The following is a 19,727-nucleotide window of genomic DNA, read 5'->3' as shown; positions in this document are numbered from 1 at the left end:
TCTTCCCTCAGGTGCTCTGCAGTGTTTACGGTGAAAATACATCAGTGTACGTATGTGCAAGTTGTATTCAAAGTGCGTCTCCATGTTACGGTCTTAGTTACGGTAAACGTCAAACTGGAATCCCGTCTTCTGATTGGCTGATCGTGTCAGTCCCTCTCGATTGCGGATGCCAGCCTTTACAGTGCATCTGTGGCTTCAGTGGCTACAACTGTCATCGGAGTCGCTGTACGAGCCACTAAAACGATGTCCAGCAGGGATCTAATCTAAATTCCCCACAGCAACATCAAAAATCAGGTAAGACGTCCTTTAAAACTTATAATTTAAAACTCAAGAGTTGAAAAAAGGGAGGAAGCATCGATTTATATGACGAGTGCATGCGCTAATTCAACACGTCTGTCAAAATTCTTTGCCCTGCGTCATTCATTTTGTTTTTAAAAATCGTTCTTAAATGTTCCATTGTCTGTCTAGCCAAACCCAAAGATACATTTTGTGTTTATGATCTGCGCGTGACCGGTTGCCAAGCTAGATAATTCGATGACTAGTGCAGCCTTTTGCAATTCAATGGCTGCGTGATTCATTTCTGCTGTCCTCTACTGTTTTTAAAAGAGAGGCTTAGCACTTTCAGGTCTTTTTTTTTGTTTAGTTACACATTAAACAGAGGAAATGTTCTCACTAAATTCGTCACTTGGGTCCTATAAATAGTTAGTCGTGCATTGAATAAATGAATGAATGTAGGTGCCACTGACTTGATAGGCTATTTTACTCTTTCATCATAAAACTTTGGACATTAAAGAATGTCAGTCAGTAGGTTTTATTTCTTTATAGGCTACAAGATACCATGGAATGATGACCCTTGTTACTAAGAGTGAAAAGGATCAGCTAATTACATTACCTAAGGATTAGAAAAAAAACCTGAAGAACCTGAAAGGTAGAACAGAGCTTGCCAGATACATAGACTTATTTCAACATAAGTAATCCTCTGTTTATTTAACAATCCACAGAAAACTTACAAATTCACACTTTTTGCCCTCTTGGTGAAATATCATTAAATGCCACAAGGTGGTGCTCAAGCTCAGATTCAAATAGTGATTGTTTTCAAGAAACTATGTTGGAGTGACTCACCTCAACAAACATTAAAAACTTTGCATACAGTATTAGTGAGAAGCTTGTTTTATAAGTAGCACTTATTTGTCCAAACGCAAAATTCTACCTGAGTTGACATGGTAATGAAATCTACATTTGCCATTGGCCTGGAGAAGGCAAATATGAAAAGTTCTGCAAGAAAAGATAATGTTGTGAAGTGCCTATAATTCTTTATTCCTATGGTGTTTTTATCCTAACATGACACACACATTGTAAAAAAGAAATGTGTCGCGCAATAACGCTCTAAAGCTGGGGTGTCAAACTCAATTTAGTCCATGGCCCAGATTCACTCTAATTTGATCTCACATAGCCCAGACCAGTAGATTTGTGTCTTAATCTATAAATAACAACAATTCACAATTTCCCCAGTTTGGTTGCAATTTACAAGTGAATATTATAAAAGCAGTCATACTTAATATTGTCTTGTTGCTAAGGGTTCTTTAAAAACGTATGGGTGTACCCCGCCTCCTCTCCATAGTTAACTGGGGTAGGCTCCAGCATCCTCGCTTTCTTCGTCGATTTCAGACACCCCCACTCTTATTTTATCGCTAAATGAGGTGACCAAAATATTCGAAAGCATCTTGGCACGTGCTCTTTTCATTTCTTTCTTCGTGTGGAGCAGCAGTAAAATAAGGATTATGTCCACTCTTCAAAAGCTGTACTTTCACGCACATCAAATCACTGACGTCATCGTGCAGATTAAAAACCTCAGCTCTTCTAATCTTTGTGTAATTATTTTCTTGTCAATGTGTTTCAATGGAAACCCTTATGAATGAATACATACAATATGATTTACTTGCTCGTAATAGAAAAATAGAAAATTATTAATTGGGCTGAATATTATTTCCATGATGACCCTTTTCTTCTTCCATCAGTGAGCTAACGTTTCTATTGGCCCTCCTCTCTCTGTCCATTCATCTTCAACCTTGCAGCATCCAGACTACCGACAGTCCAACATGCTGTCCCGGCTCAGGAGCAGCTTTTCCCTCAGGTCTGCCTACGTGTCTACGTGCAGATGGGCACACACAAAGGAGAAGGGCAAGCCCTTAATGCTCAACCCCCGCACCAACAAAGTAAGCATGCTTTAAACATGTACATTTTGTGCTATCGTGTGATGAGCATATTTTTTTTGTGTGGCAGAGTTAATGATAATTACACTACATGTCCTGAATGTATGTTCTATAGTACAGTGAAGAGATGGTTTGCATTGTAATGGATCTAAAATGTCCTCTTGAAACCAGATTGATGCTTCCTAGCTTTGCTTTAGTGCAAAAGCATTGTACTGTATGTATATATTATTTAAAAATATATATCGTTCATTGTCGAATTTAGTGATAATATTTACTAATACACTATTCATTTAATTGCAAAAAAATGCTTATTCTTCTATTGTAAAAAATAATCAAGAGGTTTTTTTTTACTCAAGTGAACAGTGTTGGGTATCTTTAGCAGTCAGCTCTTGACATCCAGAATTACTAAAAACTAAAAAAAAAGTAAATAAATAACAGTCGAAAAAAATAATGATTTAAATATCCAAATTAAATTACGAGATAAGTATGTATGTAATATTACGAAAGGTTTAAATGATTTTGTTTCATTTTGTAAATTGAGTTATTTTACTTAAACCCTTCTAAATTCTGAAATTCGCTGTCTTTCCTGTCATCCTTCCAGACATATTCATTTCTTCAGTTGTTTTACATGAACCCTGACATGTCATTCTTCGCTAGCTTTTTGTACGAGGAAAGCCATTTATGAGATTCAGCAAATCATGTTATGCGAGTTAAGACATTAATCAGACTGTCTAGTAGTTCAAGGTACACAATGTTCATCATGATTTCCTGCAGCAGTAACTTCCTTCCACGCAAAAAAATATCTCATAAGCATTATTTTACATCACAATTTCCGATCTTATGCAGTGTTGCTGCGAGTGTTCATTTATGCTTTAAACTTCATAGTCTACAAAAAAGACTTTTTTTTAATAAAGTTAGAATACATGTTATGACTAAGGCTTGGATTCTCTCTGCTTATGCCCAACTTAGACCTGACCAGAGTAAGTGTCGTACTATAAATAGACATTCCAAACTTACATCTCAACAGGTCCTTCACCAACTGTAATCAGTTCTTGGTAATCACTGGCAATATTATTTCATATGCTTAAGCATCATATTCAAACTAAATCTTAACATAGTTTCACCATGATATTAAGCAAGCTAGTCAGGAAAATTGTTCTATCAGCATGACTTTGCGTTTTACTATGATCTCCTCCCTCTGTACGTGTCCAAACATAATGAGCCTCAGATGTAGTACTAGATTTGTGCAAATATATGCAAATAAAGGAACCGAGGCTGTACTATAGTAACTCACACCCCATCACGTGCCCTCTATTGGCTTCCTGTAGACAACGCCCTCTTTTTCAAAAGTGCTTTGCTGTGCTCTGTCCACTCAGCTGTTGGCTTCATCCATCAGGGGTGAACAAGTCAAGTTGCTCTATCTAATGGCACTCTTCCACTTTGTGACACAAAGGTCATGGAAGAGGGCCTCCAAGCTACACACTAAATGTCAGATTTACAGTTGCCATGCCTGCTTTGCAAGCAGTATGAAGTGTACTCAGACACATTTCACATGTGGCATCAGATCTCATAGGAGAGGAACCACCCTTTTTTCCCCTAAAGTTCAAATTCAATGAAGCCTTTCATTTGTAATTCTCAAGAGAAAACATTTCATTGTTGTGTTTTTCCACAGGGAATGGCCTTTTCTTTACAGGAGAGACAGATACTAGGCTTACACGGCCTACTGCCTCCTAAAGTAGAAACTCAAGACCTCCAGGCCTTGCGCTTCCAGAAGAATCTCAAGAAAATGACGGACCCCCTCGAAAAGTAAAATCATATTGTGTCCACTGTTAAAATTACAAACCCCCTGTTTTTTTTTATACATTCTACGTGTACTATTTAACTGGACAGGTACGTCTACTTAATGGGCATCCAGGAGAGAAATGAGAGGCTGTTCTACAGAGTGCTGATGGGAGACATCGAGGAGCTGATGCCTATCGTTTACACACCTACCGTCGGCTTGGCCTGTACACAGTATGGACACATCTTTAGACGACCCAAGTAAGGAATGCATCTCTAATTTCTATCATCAAAAACGTTTCCCTCTAAAAAAAACGGAGACTTTGGAATTTTAGAAAGAAGCTAAGGATGCATTTATATTTAATTTTATTACAAGCCCTGTTTTTTTTTTTTTTTTTTTGATAGGGGCTTGTTTATCTCCATTCTGGATAGAGGACATGTTCGCTCCATCTTGGACAACTGGCCAGAAACAAATGTGTCCGTGAGTCTTCCCTCTTTAACCTAATAGGAACTCTGAAATGAAAGGAAATTGTACATCACAATAACGAATGCTTCCCCCTTTGTAGGCAGTCGTCGTGACTGATGGAGAGCGTATTTTAGGCCTCGGCGACTTGGGTGTTTATGGCATGGGAATCCCTGTTGGCAAACTCTGCCTGTACACGGCCTGCGCTGGCATCAGACCTGAGAAGTGCCTGCCCGTCGTTATTGACGTCGGGACAGACAACGAGGTGAGGAAGAGCTCTGTCAAATCTGAATGCATGCTTGTTTCACAACCTGTCTTTTCTGACCCATCAATCAGACTCTACTTAAGGATCCCCTCTACATGGGACTCTACCAGAGGAGGGATCGCTCGCAGGCTTACGATGACCTCATCGACGAATTCATGGAGGCCGTAGTGGACAAATATGGGCAGGATACACTGATCCAGTTTGAGGATTTTGGGAACCACAATGCTTTCCGTTTTCTCAGGAAGTACAGGGAGAAGTACTGCACCTTTAACGATGATATTCAAGGTAAAATAGTATAGTTGCTGGTGGATGACTGATACTACCATGTTTCTTAGAAGATTTCATAATGTGACACCTATGTTTATTATAAAATCCTTGTATATAGTGGTATCTATTACTGGATATCAAGAGCATTATAAAAATCATACAAATATTGCGGCGTAACTTAGGGCCACAAGGAAACATAGTATAATAAATGTACATATTCCTAACACCAGGTATAGGTTTATTTCAATAATTTTCTGTTTGTTACTCATTGTAGGGACAGCAGCTATGGCCCTTGCTGGTCTGCTTGCGGCTCAGAGAGCCACTGGAAAGCCTATCACAGAACACCAAGTGCTTTTCCTCGGAGCCGGAGAGGTACACTAACCCTACTGCTCAGTCGTGTGTTTTGTGAAAATTCAATTGAATGGATAAATTTTGCTGGGTCTATAGGCTGCTCTGGGAATCGCAAACTTGATTGTCATGGCCATGATGGAGTTAGGCATGTCGCAGGCGGATGCCAGGGAGAGGATCTGGATGTTTGACAAAGACGGCTTGCTCGTTAAGGTCAGTATAAGTGAAAAGCATACTTCATGTCTGGCTCAGAGAAGTGGTTGTCATCAATTGGCGGCACTGTTTGTATCCCCAGGGAAGGTCGCAGGCAACAGACGCTAACCAGGAAGCATTTGTTCACAAAAGTCCTGGTAATGTTCACAGCTTTCTGGATGCCATCAATACCATTAGACCAACGGCTATTATTGGTAAGAACACACTTTTGGTGGGAATTTTTTACACTTGAATTCATTTTTTACACTTGAATTCATTCACGTTCTTAACGATGTGCTGCTCCTTATATTAAGTGTCAAAGTAACCTTACATTTTATGTTTTTTTTCTTCCTAAGACATTATTTGCAATGATATTTCACCATGTAAAACTCATCGCTCACAGCGTCCTTTCCAATAACTTTTCAAGGAGTCAAAAATACAAATGCATATGTATTGAGAATAACTCTTGTGTAACTGTATTTTAAACCAAATGAAGGTTTTGGTCATACTTTTTAATATTTTTTTTCTGTCCTTCACTGGCAGGCGTGGCGGGAGCCGGTCGCCTGTTCACTCATGATACCATCAAAGCCATGGGGGCCATAAATGATCGCCCCATCATCTTCGCCCTGAGCAACCCTACAACCAAAGCAGAGTGTACCGCTGAAGATGCCTATACGTTTACTGATGTATACACAATTAACTCTTATACAAATAATACAGAAACCGTACAGTGAACCCCAGATATGGGCACTTTAGCTTTCTAGAATTTCATTAGATTTATTGGCATTTTAACGACAACACTTCACAAATACACCAACAGGGCAGATGTCTCTTTGCAAGCGGTAGTCCTTTTGATCCAGTGACTCTGAGTGATGGGCGAGTTTTCACCCCTGGGCAAGGCAATAATGCTTACATCTTCCCAGGTGAGCAACAAAAGCAAAATCTTCATTAGCCGTAGAAATAACAGAGTAGACTCTTATATTCCTTCATGTGTGGCAGGTGTGGCTCTAGCTGTCATCCTAAGCGGGGTGCGTCACATCAGTGATACAGTATTCTTGGAGGCTGCTAAGGTCTGTTACAACTGTGATCTGTACTCTATGTTGTCAATGTTAACTGGCAGTATGTTTCCAATAGGCTGCCACCACTATCTTGTGTTTATGTATTATGTCTATTGACATAACATGGAAAACTACTTGTTCATATGCAGTAAGTTGCACTGTTATATTTGCAGACATTGGCAGAACAGGTCACCGATAAAGAGCTGAAAGAAGGTCGACTATACCCTTCTTTATCCAACATCAGAGAAGTTTCTCTCAAGATGGCTGTGAAGGCAAGCCAAATACACATTTTGTAAACATCTGTTATATTAAGTTGGAGGGCTGAGCAGCAATGGAAAGATGATTAATGTATAATATTGCATTATTTCCCTGCACTGCATATCCTAATTTTATAATTGTATTGTATATACATTTGTTTCCTTGTAATAGAACAACTGGATTTCTCAAATATGTTTTCCCTGGTCTCTGCTTAAATTAGTGTGCTACTGCAATGGCACCAGTGTTACTTAGCTCTCATGACTGTGTTTCTGTATAAGCAGGTGGTGGAATATGTGTACGCCAAGGGCATGGCCTTTCGCTACCCGGAGCCAGTGGACAAGAATGCTCTCGTGCATTCAACGGTGTGGAACACAAACTATGACTCCTTCCTGCCGGACACCTACGACTGGCCTGGGGTCAACTTCAGCCCCAAACCTAGTAACTAGACATACACACACACTCCTTAAGTTACGTTGCCACTCCATTCATACAGCCATACCATGAAGAACAACTGAACTGAATGTATTATGTTACATTTTAGCTGCCTTGTGATAGCATTGGCATTTGAGTTTGGAATTTTCAGGTTTTTTTTTCTAGCCTCGCTGATAAATACCTTTAACACTTGCATCCCCTAGTGGTGCAAAAGGCCAACATCTAGCCCTAAAATATTTTCCCTACAAGCAGTCCAAATAGATGATTTATATTTAAATAAAACACTAAAGACATACTTTTAACGGGTTTAGTAATTGTTAGTACCTACTTCTTAAAAGAAAAAATACCCAATACTGGATAAGGGAGCAAACAATTGTGTTTTATGTACCCAAGATGACTAACACATGAATCATGTAATATCATTTTTTTAGTACACTTTCACCAATTTGCACTCTTTAACAATATTTCTCCATTGTGCCATTTGAGGGAAATCGTGTTCACATGTTGCTTAACCATGCAAAATACCAATGCGGTAATATATTTTCAGTACTTAGCAGATTTTTACAGTGCATACTTATTTTTGCTAATTCAATATGTTGGAAAAGAAAATTAAATATGACCCATTTTGGAAATCACATGTGTAATTTAATCTAATCTATATTTTATATACAAAAAAAAGCAACATTATTCCTTCATTTTGCTGCAAATTGTAGTCATTGTGACCTCACACACTGGACAATTAGAAACCTTGTGGCCTAACCCTTTGTTTGTTTGTTTGTTTTTATGCAGTTGTAATGTTTTTCTGATGTTAGTTTTATCCATGATGAAGTCTGGATTGTCTTTCAGTATGTCAATAAAAATATTTATTTCAAGAAAACCTCTGTGTTGCCTAGCTGTCAATGTTCATTTGAGAGGAAAATTCTCTTCCAATAGTTGATTAAAATGTTGATTTATACATTCCCATCCCACCTATTTGTTTTTCTTCTCTATGAAAAGATAAGTTGTCTTAGTAGTGTGAAATCATATATTTGTGAATGGGGCGTCACCCTCTGTCGTCATTTTAGCGCGACATGTGAGATTGCAAAACAAGGGTGCCATGCTGCCCAGTTTTTAAGAAACTTCCAAACAAGTCCCTTCCCAGCTTCTTTGAGTCGCGATGACAATGGACTTGACCTTCCTAGGGACGGGCGCTGCTTACCCGTCCCCTCATCGCGGCGCCTCGGCCCTGGTGCTTCGGAATGATGGCGATTGTTGGTTGTTCGATTGCGGGGAAGGGACGCAGACGCAGCTGATGAAGAGCCAAATACGAGCAGGTCAGTCCGAGTCGTCATCACGTGGACGTGCTCACCTATTTAGTTGTATCTTTACCTTTACACGATCTACAACAATTACGATCAATATTACTATTACAAATATTTACTGCTTAAGATTTGATTTGCTATCGCTTCTACTATAAGTAGGAGTCACATTTCTGTTGGAGACACCCAATGCCCCAATTAATAGTGTGCAACTTTAAAGAACTTTAAGAAAAATAATAATGATCTAGAAAATAAATCTGTTCAGTGTGCAGTTTTCCACATTAAGATGACGATTATTGTTTTTTTTTTTAATGTACGCCAAAGGTCTTGAGACTCCTTTCCATTGAACTTAATGGTGAATTTCTAAACTTATGACACTGGTTGTATGATCTGTATTTCTATTGTAAATGCATACTATAGAAGAGAAAAAATATAAAAGTAAAATTATAAAAATCTGATAAAATAATCATAATTTTTGCATGAGGTTTAAGAACAACCAATCAGCCAATGACGTAGATTTTAAAATAAAGGGAAGATTGAAGCACGGCCTCTGTATTTTTCCATGTGTGCAAGTGAAACAAAACTGTGCTAACCACATCCTAGGTCGCATCAGCAAGGTTTTTATCTCTCACCTTCACGGAGATCACTTGTTCGGCCTGCCGGGCCTCCTTTGCACCATAAGCCTCAACTTCACCTCCGATGCCCTGGCCGACGACAAAGTCGTGGATATATTCGGGCCGAGTGGGCTGCGCCGCTATCTGCGGGTCACATTGGGACTGACGGCATCACAGCTGGTCTTCCCTTACGCGGGTGAGACGCCGTCAAACTTTCTGGTCACCTGCCAAGGCACCTTTCAATGTCGGCAATCTCGTTCTGCTGCTTTGTGTGCAGTTCATGAACTGGAGCCCACTTTAGGTCAAAGTCCAGAGGAGGGTCAGCTCAGTCTTGAGGTATATTACTCCTTTTTGCTTGTGCATCAGAATTGTTTTTGTTTGAAATAATGATAAGGGTTCTGTTCTAATTTGGGCATCAATTAGTGAAGCTGTATACTCGGATTGTGTAGTAATAATGCTATTTGTGTGTATAGATGACGGCATCAAATGATCCCCCGTTCCCCTTGGAGCGTCCCGGTAGAAACATCTCAATTGACACCTCGTCCGGGACTTACTCTCTGTTCGAAGATGACAAGTTTGTGGTGAAAGCCTTCCCACTATTCCACCGCATTCCCTCTTTTGGATTCTGTGTGCATGAACGTGACCAGCCGGGCAGGCTCAAGATGGAATTACTCAAAGAAATTGGTTGGTTGCCCACAACATCCAATAAACATTACACTCTTAACTTATTTTTTTGCCTACATGGGACTCTATGAAAACAATTGGAAAATAGAAACAATGTTGTAGTTTTTTTTCGACTTTTTTCCCTGTATTCAAGATTGATTCTCATATTTGATGTGTTAGAAAATTCAAGCATTCATTAGCTTTGTTTGTGTTGTCCAGGCCTGAATCCCGGTCCTGCGTACGGACGTCTCAAAGCAGGTCACCAGGTTCAACTGGAAAACGGACGAGTTATCTCACCTGCCGAATTTTTGGAGGAGAAAATTCCAGGAAGGAAAGTATGCATCCTGGGGGACTGCAGCTCAGCGCCGGGCGGCAGCTTCGACGTGTGCTGGGGGGCCGACCTCCTCGTCCACGAAGCCACCTTGGGGGAAGTGCACCGCAGTAAGGCAGTTGAGCGCGGGCACAGCACGCCCGGAATGGCGGCAGAGTTGGCGCGGGCCTGCGGGGCTCGGCGGCTGGCTCTGTATCATTTCAGCCAGAGGTACAAACCCGAAAGCCTTCACCGGGAAGGAGACGACGACGACAAGGTTTCGGAACTCCGACGGCAAGCGGAAGAAGTTCTCTGCGACGACAGCGTGGAGGTCATTCTGGCTGAGGACTTTCTCACCATCGACATTCCTCGACGCAAGAGTAAATCAACCAAATGACAAAGTATTTTGACAGTATTCAAGGTACGTGGTTTCTCTAAAGACATAACTATGTAACTTAAAGATGAAGAAAAAAAAGAGAGAAGACTGTAGTTGTAACAGACAAAACAATAAATACTATACTATGTTTTACTATACTATGTCATTTTTTAAAGAAAAAAAGCCTTACTATACTATGTCGTTTTTTCAGAGAAAAAGCCTTACTATACTATGTCGTTTTTTAAAGAAAAAAAGCCTTACTATACTATGTCGTTTTTTAAAGAAAAAAAGCCTTACTATACTATGTCGTTTTTTTAAGAAAAAAAGCCTTCCTATACTATGTCATTTTTTAAAGAAAAAAGCCTTACTATACTATGTTGTTTTTGCAGAGAAAAAGCCTTACTATACTATGTCGTTTTTATCAGAGAAAAAGCCTTACTATACTATGTCGTTTTTTCAGAGAAAAAGCCTTACTATACTATGTCGTTTTTTAAAGACAAAAGCCTTACTATACTATGTCGTTTTTTAAAGAAAAAAAGCCTTATTATACTATGTCGTTTTTGCAGGGAAAAAGCCTTACTATGTCTTACTATATACTATGTCGTTTTTTTCAGAGAAAAAGCCTTACTATACTATGTCGTTTTTTTAAAGAAAAAAGCCTTACTATACTATGTCGTTTTTTAAAGAAAAAAAGCCTTACTATACTATGTCGTTTTTTAAAGAAAAAAAGCCTTACTATACTATGTCGTTTTTTCAGAGAAAAAGCCTTACTATACTATGTCAATTTTTAAAGAAAAAAAGCCTTACTATACTATGTCGTTTTTTAAAGAAAAAAAGCCTTACTATACTATGTTGTTTTTTAAAGAAAAAAGCCTTACTATACTATGTCGTTTTTTCAGAGAAAAAGCCTTACTATACTATGTCGTTTTTTAAAGAAAAAAAGCCTTACTAGACTATGTCGTTTTTTAAAGAAAAAAGCCTTACTATACTATGTCGTTTTTTCAGAGAAAAAGCCTTACTATACTATGTCGTTTTTTAAAGAAAAAAAGCCTTACTATACTATGTCGTTTTTTAAAGAAAAAAAGCCTTACTATACTATGTCGTTTTTTTAAGAAAAAAAGCCTTCCTATACTATGTCGTTTTTTTCAGAGAAAAAAGCCTTACTATACTATGTTGTTTTTTCAGAGAAAAAGCCTTACTATACTATGTCGTTTTTTAAAGAAAAAAGCCTTACTATACTATGTCGTTTTTTAAAGAAAAAAAGCCTTACTATACTATGTCGTTTTTTTCTGAGAAAAAGCCTTACTATACTATGTCGTTTTTTTCAGAGAAAAAGCCTTACTATACTATGTCGTTTTTTAAAGAAAAAAGCCTTACTATACTATGTCGTTTTTTAAAGAAAAAAAGCCTTACTATACTATGTCGTTTTTTAAAGAAAAAAAGCCTTACTATACTATGTCGTTTTTTTCAGAGAAAAAGCCTTACTATACTATGTCGTTTTTTCAGAGAAAAAGCCTTACTATACTATGTCTTTTTTTAAAGAAAAAAAACCTTACTATACTATGTCGTTTTTTCAGAGAAAAAAGCCTTACTATACTATGTCGTTTTTTAAAGAAAAAAAGCCTTACTATACTATGTCGTTTTTTAAAGAAAAAAAGCCTCACTATACTATGTCGTTTTTTCAGAGAAAAAGCCTTACTATACTATGTCGTTTTTTTCAGAGAAAAAGCCTTACTATACTATGTCGTTTTTTCAGAGAAAAAGCCTTACTATACTATGTCGTTTTTTAAAGAAAAAAAACCTTACTATACTATGTCGTTTTTTCAGAGAAAAAAGCCTTACTATACTATGTCGTTTTTTAAAGAAAAAAAGCCTTACTATACTATGTCGTTTTTTAAAGAAAAAAAGCCTTACTATACTATGTCGTTTTTTCAGAGAAAAAGCCTTACTATATACTATGTCGTTTTTTAAAGAAAAAAAGCCTTACTATACTATGTCATTTTTTAAAGAAAAAAAGCCTTACTATACTATGTCGTTTTTTAAAGAAAAAAGCCTTACTATACTATGTCGTTTTTTAAAGAAAAAAAGCCTTACTATACTATGTCGTTTTTTAAAGAAAAAAAGCCTTACTATACTATGTCGTTTTTTAAAGAATAAAGCCTTACTATACTATGTCGTTTTTTCAGAGAAAAAGCCTTACTATACTATGTCGTTTTTTAAAGAAAAAAGCCTTACTATACTATGTCGTTTTTTAAAGAAAAAAAGCCTTACTATACTATGTCGTTTTTGCAGAGAAAAAGCTTTACTATACTATGTCGTTTTTTTCTGAGAAAAAGCCTTATTATACTATGTCGTTTTTTTCAGAGAAAAAGCCTTACTATACTATGTCGTTTTTTAAAGAAAAAAGCCTTACTATACTATGTCGTTTTTTAAAGAAAAAAAGCCTTACTATACTATGTCGTTTTTGCAGAGAAAAAGCCTTACTATACTATGTCGTTTTTTCAGAGAAAAAGCCTTACTATACTATGTCGTTTTTTAAAGAAAAAAGCCTTACTATACTATGTCGTTTTTTTAAAGAAAAAAAGCCTTACTATACTATGTCGTTTTTTCAGAGAAAAAGCCTTACTATACTATGTCGTTTTTTTAAAGAAAAAAAGCCTTACTATACTATGTTGTTTTTTAAAGAAAAAAAGCCTTACTATACTATGTCGTTTTTTAAAGAAAAAAGCCTTACTATACTATGTCGTTTTTTAAAGAAATAAAGCCTTACTAAACTATGTCGTTTTTTAAAGAAAAAAGCCTTACTATACTATGTCGTTTTTTAAAGAAAAAAAGCCTTACTATACTATGTCGTTTTTGCAGAGAAAAAGCCTTACTATACTATGTCGTTTTTTTCAGAGAAAAAGCCTTACTATACTATGTCGTTTTTTAAAGAAAAAAGCCTTACTATACTATGTTGTTTTTGCAGAGAAAAAGCCTTACTATACTATGTCGTTTTTATCAGAGAAAAAGCCTTACTATACTATGTCGTTTTTTTAAAGAAAAAAAGCCTTACTATACTTTGTCGTTTTTTAAAGAAATAAAGCCTTACTATACTATGTCGTTTTTTAAAGAAAAAAGCCTTACTATACTATGTCGTTTTTTAAAGAAAAAAAGCCTTACTATACTATGTCGTTTTTTAAAGAAAAAAAGCCTTACTATACTATATCGTTTTTTCAGAGAAAAAGCCTTACTATACTATGTCGTTTTTTAAAGAAAAAAAGCCTTACTATACTATGTCGTTTTTTAAAGAAAAAAGCCTTACTATACTATGTCGTTTTTTAAAGAAATAAAGCCTTACTATACTATGTCGTTTTTTAAAGAAAAAAGCCTTACTATACTATGTCGTTTTTTTAAAAAAAAAAGCCTTACTATACTATGTCGTTTTTGCAGAGAAAAAGCCTTACTATACTATGTCGTTTTTTTTTCAGAGAAAAAGCCTTACTATACTATGTCGTTTTTTTTTCAGAGAAAAAGCCTTACTATACTATGTCGTTTTTTAAAGAAAAAAAGCCTTACTATACTATGTCGTTTTTTAAAGAAAAAAGCCTTACTATACTATGTCGTTTTTTAAAGAAAAAAAGCCTTACTATACTATGTCGTTTTTTAAAGAAAAAAAGCCTTACTATACTGTCGTTTTTTAAAGAAAAAAAGCCTTACTATACTATGTCGTTTTTATCAGAGAAAAAGCCTTACTATACTATGTCGTTTTTTAAAGAAAAAAAGCCTTACTATACTATGTCGTTTTTTAAAGAAATAAAGCCTTACTATACTATGTCGTTTTTTAAAGAAAAAAGCCTTACTATACTATGTCGTTTTTTAAAGAAAAAAAGCCTTACTATACTATGTCGTTTTTTAAAGAAAAAAAGCCTTACTATACTATATCGTTTTTTCAGAGAAAAAGCCTTACTATACTATGTCGTTTTTTAAAGAAAAAAAGCCTTACTATACTATGTCGTTTTTTAAAGAAAAAAGCCTTACTATACTATGTCGTTTTTTAAAGAAATAAAGCCTTACTATACTATGTCGTTTTTTAAAGAAAAAAGCCTTACTATACTATGTCGTTTTTTTAAAGAAAAAAAGCCTTACTATACTATGTCGTTTTTGCAGAGAAAAAGCCTTACTATACTATGTCGTTTTTTTTTCAGAGAAAAAGCCTTACTATACTATGTCGTTTTTTAAAGAAAAAAGCCTTACTATACTATGTCGTTTTTTAAAGAAAAAAAGCCTTACTATACTATGTCGTTTTTTAAAGAAAAAAAAGCCTTACTATACTATGTCGTTTTTTAAAGAAAAAAAGCCTTACTATACTATGTCGTTTTTTAAAGAAAAAAGCCTTACTATACTATGTCGTTTTTTCAGAGAAAAAGCCTTACTATACTATGTCGTTTTTTAAAGAAAAAAGCCTTACTATACTATGTCGTTTTTTAAAGAAAAAAAGCCTTACTATACTATGTCGTTTTTTAAAGAAAAAAAGCCTTACTATACTGTCGTTTTTTAAAGAAAAAAAGCCTTACTATACTATGTCGTTTTTATCAGAGAAAAAGCCTTACTATACTATGTCGTTTTTTAAAGAAAAAAAGCCTTACTATACTATGTCGTTTTTTAAAGAAATAAAGCCTTACTATACTATGTCGTTTTTTAAAGAAAAAAGCCTTACTATACTATGTCGTTTTTTAAAGAAAAAAAGCCTTACTATACTATGTCGTTTTTTAAAGAAAAAAAGCCTTACTATACTATATCGTTTTTTCAGAGAAAAAGCCTTACTATACTATGTCGTTTTTTAAAGAAAAAAAGCCTTACTATACTATGTCGTTTTTTAAAGAAAAAAGCCTTACTATACTATGTCGTTTTTTAAAGAAATAAAGCCTTACTATACTATGTCGTTTTTTAAAGAAAAAAGCCTTACTATACTATGTCGTTTTTTTAAAGAAAAAAAGCCTTACTATACTATGTCGTTTTTGCAGAGAAAAAGCCTTACTATACTATGTCGTTTTTTTTCAGAGAAAAAGCCTTACTATACTATGTCGTTTTTTAAAGAAAAAAGCCTTACTATACTATGTCGTTTTTTAAAGAAAAAAAGCCTTACTATACTATGTCGTTTTTTAAAGAAAAAAAAGCCTTACTATACTATGTCGTTTTTTAAAGAAAAAAAGCCTTACTATACTATGTCGTTTTTTAAAGAAAAAAGCCTTACTATACTATGTCGTTTTTTCAGAGAAAAAGCCTTACTATACTATGTCATTTTTTAAAGAAAAAAGCCTTACTATACTATGTCGTTTTTTAAAGAAAAAAAGCCTTACTATACTATGTCGTTTTTTAAAGAAAAAAAGCCTTACTATACTATGTCGTTTTTTAAAGAAAAAAGCCTTACTATACTATGTCGTTTTTTAAAGAAAAAAAGCCTTACTATACTATGTCGTTTTTTAAAGAAAAAAAGCCTTACTATACTGTCGTTTTTTAAAGAAAAAAAGCCTTACTATACTATGTCGTTTTTATCAGAGAAAAAGCCTTACTATACTATGTCGTTTTTTAAAGAAAAAAAGCCTTACTATACTATGTCGTTTTTTAAAGAAATAAAGCCTTACTATACTATGTCGTTTTTTAAAGAAAAAAGCCTTACTATACTATGTCGTTTTTTAAAGAAAAAAAGCCTTACTATACTATGTCGTTTTTTAAAGAAAAAAAGCCTTACTATACTATATCGTTTTTTCAGAGAAAAAGCCTTACTATACTATGTCGTTTTTTAAAGAAAAAAAGCCTTACTATACTATGTCGTTTTTTAAAGAAAAAAGCCTTACTATACTATGTCGTTTTTTAAAGAAATAAAGCCTTACTATACTATGTCGTTTTTTAAAGAAAAAAGCCTTACTATACTATGTCGTTTTTTTAAAGAAAAAAAGCCTTACTATACTATGTCGTTTTTGCAGAGAAAAAGCCTTACTATACTATGTCGTTTTTTTTTCAGAGAAAAAGCCTTACTATACTATGTCGTTTTTTAAAGAAAAAAGCCTTACTATACTATGTCGTTTTTTAAAGAAAAAAAGCCTTACTATACTATGTCGTTTTTTAAAGAAAAAAAAGCCTTACTATACTATGTCGTTTTTTAAAGAAAAAAAGCCCTACTATACTATGTCGTTTTTTAAAGAAAAAAGCCTTACTATACTATGTCGTTTTTTCAGAGAAAAAGCCTTACTATACTATGTCGTTTTTTAAAGAAAAAAGCCTTACTATACTATGTCGTTTTTTAAAGAAAAAAAGCCTTACTATACTTTGTCGTTTTTTAAAGAAAAAAAGCCTTACTATACTGTCGTTTTTTAAAGAAAAAAAGCCTTACTATACTATGTCGTTTTTATCAGAGAAAAAGCCTTACTATACTATGTCGTTTTTTAAAGAAAAAAAGCCTTACTATACTATGTCGTTTTTTAAAGAAATAAAGCCTTACTATACTATGTCGTTTTTTAAAGAAAAAAGCCTTACTATACTATGTCGTTTTTTAAAGAAAAAAAGCCTTACTATACTATGTCGTTTTTTAAAGAAAAAAAGCCTTACTATACTATATCGTTTTTTCAGAGAAAAAGCCTTACTATACTATGTCGTTTTTTAAAGAAAAAAAGCCTTACTATACTATGTCGTTTTTTAAAGAAAAAAGCCTTACTATACTATGTCGTTTTTTAAAGAAATAAAGCCTTACTATACTATGTCGTTTTTTAAAGAAAAAAGCCTTACTATACTATGTCGTTTTTTTAAAGAAAAAAAGCCTTACTATACTATGTCGTTTTTGCAGAGAAAAAGCCTTACTATACTATGTCGTTTTTTTTTCAGAGAAAAAGCCTTACTATACTATGTCGTTTTTTAAAGAAAAAAGCCTTACTATACTATGTCGTTTTTTAAAGAAAAAAAAGCCTTACTATACTATGTCGTTTTTTAAAGAAAAAAAAGCCTTACTATACTATGTCGTTTTTTAAAGAAAAAAAGCCTTACTATACTATGTCGTTTTTTAAAGAAAAAAGCCTTACTATACTATGTCGTTTTTTCAGAGAAAAAGCCTTACTATACTATGTCGTTTTTTAAAGAAAAAAGCCTTACTATACTATGTCGTTTTTTAAAGAAAAAAAGCCTTACTATACTATGTCGTTTTTTAAAGAAAAAAAGCCTTACTATACTGTCGTTTTTTAAAGAAAAAAAGCCTTACTATACTATGTCGTTTTTTAAAGAAAAAAAGCCTTACTATACTATGTCGTTTTTTAAAGAAAAAAGCCTTACTATACTATGTCGTTTTTTCAGAGAAAAAGCCTTACTATACTATGTCGTTTTTTAAAGAAAAAAGCCTTACTATACTATGTCGTTTTTTAAAGAAAAAAAGCCTTACTATACTATGTCGTTTTTTAAAGAAAAAAAGCTTTACTATACTGTCGTTTTTTAAAGAAAAAAAGCCTTACTATACTATGTCGTTTTTTCAGAGAAAAAGCCTTACTATACTATGTCGTTTTTTAAAGAAAAAAAGCCTTACTATACTATGTCATTTTTTAAAGAAAAAAAGCCTTACTATACTATGTCGTTTTTTAAAGAAAAAAGCCTTACTATACTATGTCGTTTTTTTAAAGAAAAAAAGCCTTACTATACTATGTCGTTTTTTAAAGAAAAAAGCCTTACTATACTATGTCGTTTTTTAAAGAAATAAAGCCTTACTATACTATGTCGTTTTTTAAAGAAAAAAGCCTTACTATACTATGTCGTTTTTTTAAAGAAAAAAAGCCTTACTATACTATGTCGTTTTTGCAGAGAAAAAGCCTTACTATACTATGTCGTTTTTTTTTCAGAGAAAAAGCCTTACTATACTATGTCGTTTTTTAAAGAAAAAAGCCTTACTATACTATGTCGTTTTTTAAAGAAAAAAAGCCTTACTATACTATGTCGTTTTTTAAAGAAAAAAAAGCCTTACTATACTATGTCGTTTTTTAAAGAAAAAAAGCCTTACTATACTATGTCGTTTTTTAAAGAAAAAAGCCTTACTATACTATGTCGTTTTTTCAGAGAAAAAGCCTTACTATACTATGTCGTTTTTTAAAGAAAAAAGCCTTACTATACTATGTCGTTTTTTAAAGAAAAAAAGCCTTACTATACTATGTCGTTTTTTAAAGAAAAAAAGCCTTACTATACTGTCGTTTTTTAAAGAAAAAAAGCCTTACTATACTATGTCGTTTTTTCAGAGAAAAAGCCTTACTATACTATGTCGTTTTTTAAAGAAAAAAAGCCTTACTATACTATGTCATTTTTAAAAGAAAAAAAAGCCTTACTATACTGTCGTTTTTTAAAGAAAAAAAGCCTTACTATACTATGTCGTTTTTATCAGAGAAAAAGCCTTACTATACTATGTCGTTTTTTAAAGAAAAAAAGCCTTACTATACTATGTCGTTTTTTAAAGAAATAAAGCCTTACTATACTATGTCGTTTTTTAAAGAAAAAAGCCTTACTATACTATGTCGTTTTTTAAAGAAAAAAAGCCTTACTATACTATGTCGTTTTTTAAAGAAAAAAAGCCTTACTATACTATATCGTTTTTTCAGAGAAAAAGCCTTACTATACTATGTCGTTTTTTAAAGAAAAAAAGCCTTACTATACTATGTCGTTTTTTAAAGAAAAAAGCCTTACTATACTATGTCGTTTTTTAAAGAAATAAAGCCTTACTATACTATGTCGTTTTTTAAAGAAAAAAGCCTTACTATACTATGTCGTTTTTTTAAAGAAAAAAAGCCTTACTATACTATGTCGTTTTTGCAGAGAAAAAGCCTTACTATACTATGTCGTTTTTTTTTCAGAGAAAAAGCCTTACTATACTATGTCGTTTTTTAAAGAAAAAAGCCTTACTATACTATGTCGTTTTTTAAAGAAAAAAAGCCTTACTATACTATGTCGTTTTTTAAAGAAAAAAAAGCCTTACTATACTATGTCGTTTTTTAAAGAAAAAAAGCCTTACTATACTATGTCGTTTTTTAAAGAAAAAAGCCTTACTATACTATGTCGTTTTTTCAGAGAAAAAGCCTTACTATACTATGTCGTTTTTTAAAGAAAAAAGCCTTACTATACTATGTCGTTTTTTTAAAGAAAAAAAGCCTTACTATACTATGTCGTTTTTTAAAGAAAAAAAG

At 33.9% G+C, this 19,727-nt stretch overlaps 2 protein-coding genes across 2 annotated transcripts; both read left to right on the top strand.

The window, feature by feature from the left end:
• Positions 1–126: 126 nt before the first annotated feature.
• LOC144215862 (NAD-dependent malic enzyme, mitochondrial-like) lies at positions 127–8,152 on the top strand. Its single transcript, XM_077745045.1, has 15 exons — positions 127–294; positions 2,076–2,216; positions 3,886–4,019; positions 4,104–4,253; positions 4,398–4,473; positions 4,559–4,720; positions 4,792–5,005; positions 5,262–5,359; positions 5,435–5,548; positions 5,631–5,742; positions 6,071–6,213; positions 6,348–6,450; positions 6,527–6,597; positions 6,759–6,857; positions 7,125–8,152. Exons 2-15 carry the CDS (start codon positions 2,100–2,102, stop codon positions 7,287–7,289), a joined length of 1,758 nt encoding a protein of 585 aa, XP_077601171.1. The 5' UTR covers positions 127–294; positions 2,076–2,099; the 3' UTR covers positions 7,290–8,152.
• A 185-nt stretch (positions 8,153–8,337) lies between these two features.
• On the top strand, positions 8,338–10,666 carry LOC144215661 (zinc phosphodiesterase ELAC protein 1-like). The gene is made up of 5 exons (XM_077744734.1): positions 8,338–8,588; positions 9,177–9,383; positions 9,465–9,523; positions 9,661–9,871; positions 10,070–10,666. Exons 1-5 carry the CDS (start codon positions 8,432–8,434, stop codon positions 10,555–10,557), a joined length of 1,122 nt encoding a protein of 373 aa, XP_077600860.1. The 5' UTR covers positions 8,338–8,431; the 3' UTR covers positions 10,558–10,666.
• The last annotated feature ends 9,061 nt before the right edge of the window (positions 10,667–19,727 follow it).

This window comes from Stigmatopora nigra, chromosome 22 (assembly GCF_051989575.1).
Source record: "Stigmatopora nigra isolate UIUO_SnigA chromosome 22, RoL_Snig_1.1, whole genome shotgun sequence".
Taxonomy (NCBI): Eukaryota; Metazoa; Chordata; class Actinopteri; order Syngnathiformes; family Syngnathidae; genus Stigmatopora; species Stigmatopora nigra.
Note: the sequence above shows the minus strand (reverse complement) of the source record. Positions and strands in the feature narration are given on the sequence as shown.

Excerpts from the sequence above, each read along its gene's own strand:
- LOC144215862 (XM_077745045.1), top strand. The coding sequence starts at position 2,100 with ATGCTGTCCCGGCTCAGGAGCAGCTTTTCCCTCAGGTCTGCCTACGTG. Across the intron at positions 2,217-3,885 it reads TCAACCCCCGCACCAACAAA|GGAATGGCCTTTTCTTTACA; the intron begins GTAAGCATGCTT and ends GTTTTTCCACAG. Across the intron at positions 5,549-5,630 it reads AAGACGGCTTGCTCGTTAAG|GGAAGGTCGCAGGCAACAGA; the intron begins GTCAGTATAAGT and ends TTGTATCCCCAG.
- LOC144215661 (XM_077744734.1), top strand. The coding sequence starts at position 8,432 with ATGACAATGGACTTGACCTTCCTAGGGACGGGCGCTGCTTACCCGTCC. Across the intron at positions 9,384-9,464 it reads GCTGGTCTTCCCTTACGCGG|TTCATGAACTGGAGCCCACT; the intron begins GTGAGACGCCGT and ends CTTTGTGTGCAG. Across the intron at positions 9,524-9,660 it reads AGGGTCAGCTCAGTCTTGAG|ATGACGGCATCAAATGATCC; the intron begins GTATATTACTCC and ends TTGTGTGTATAG.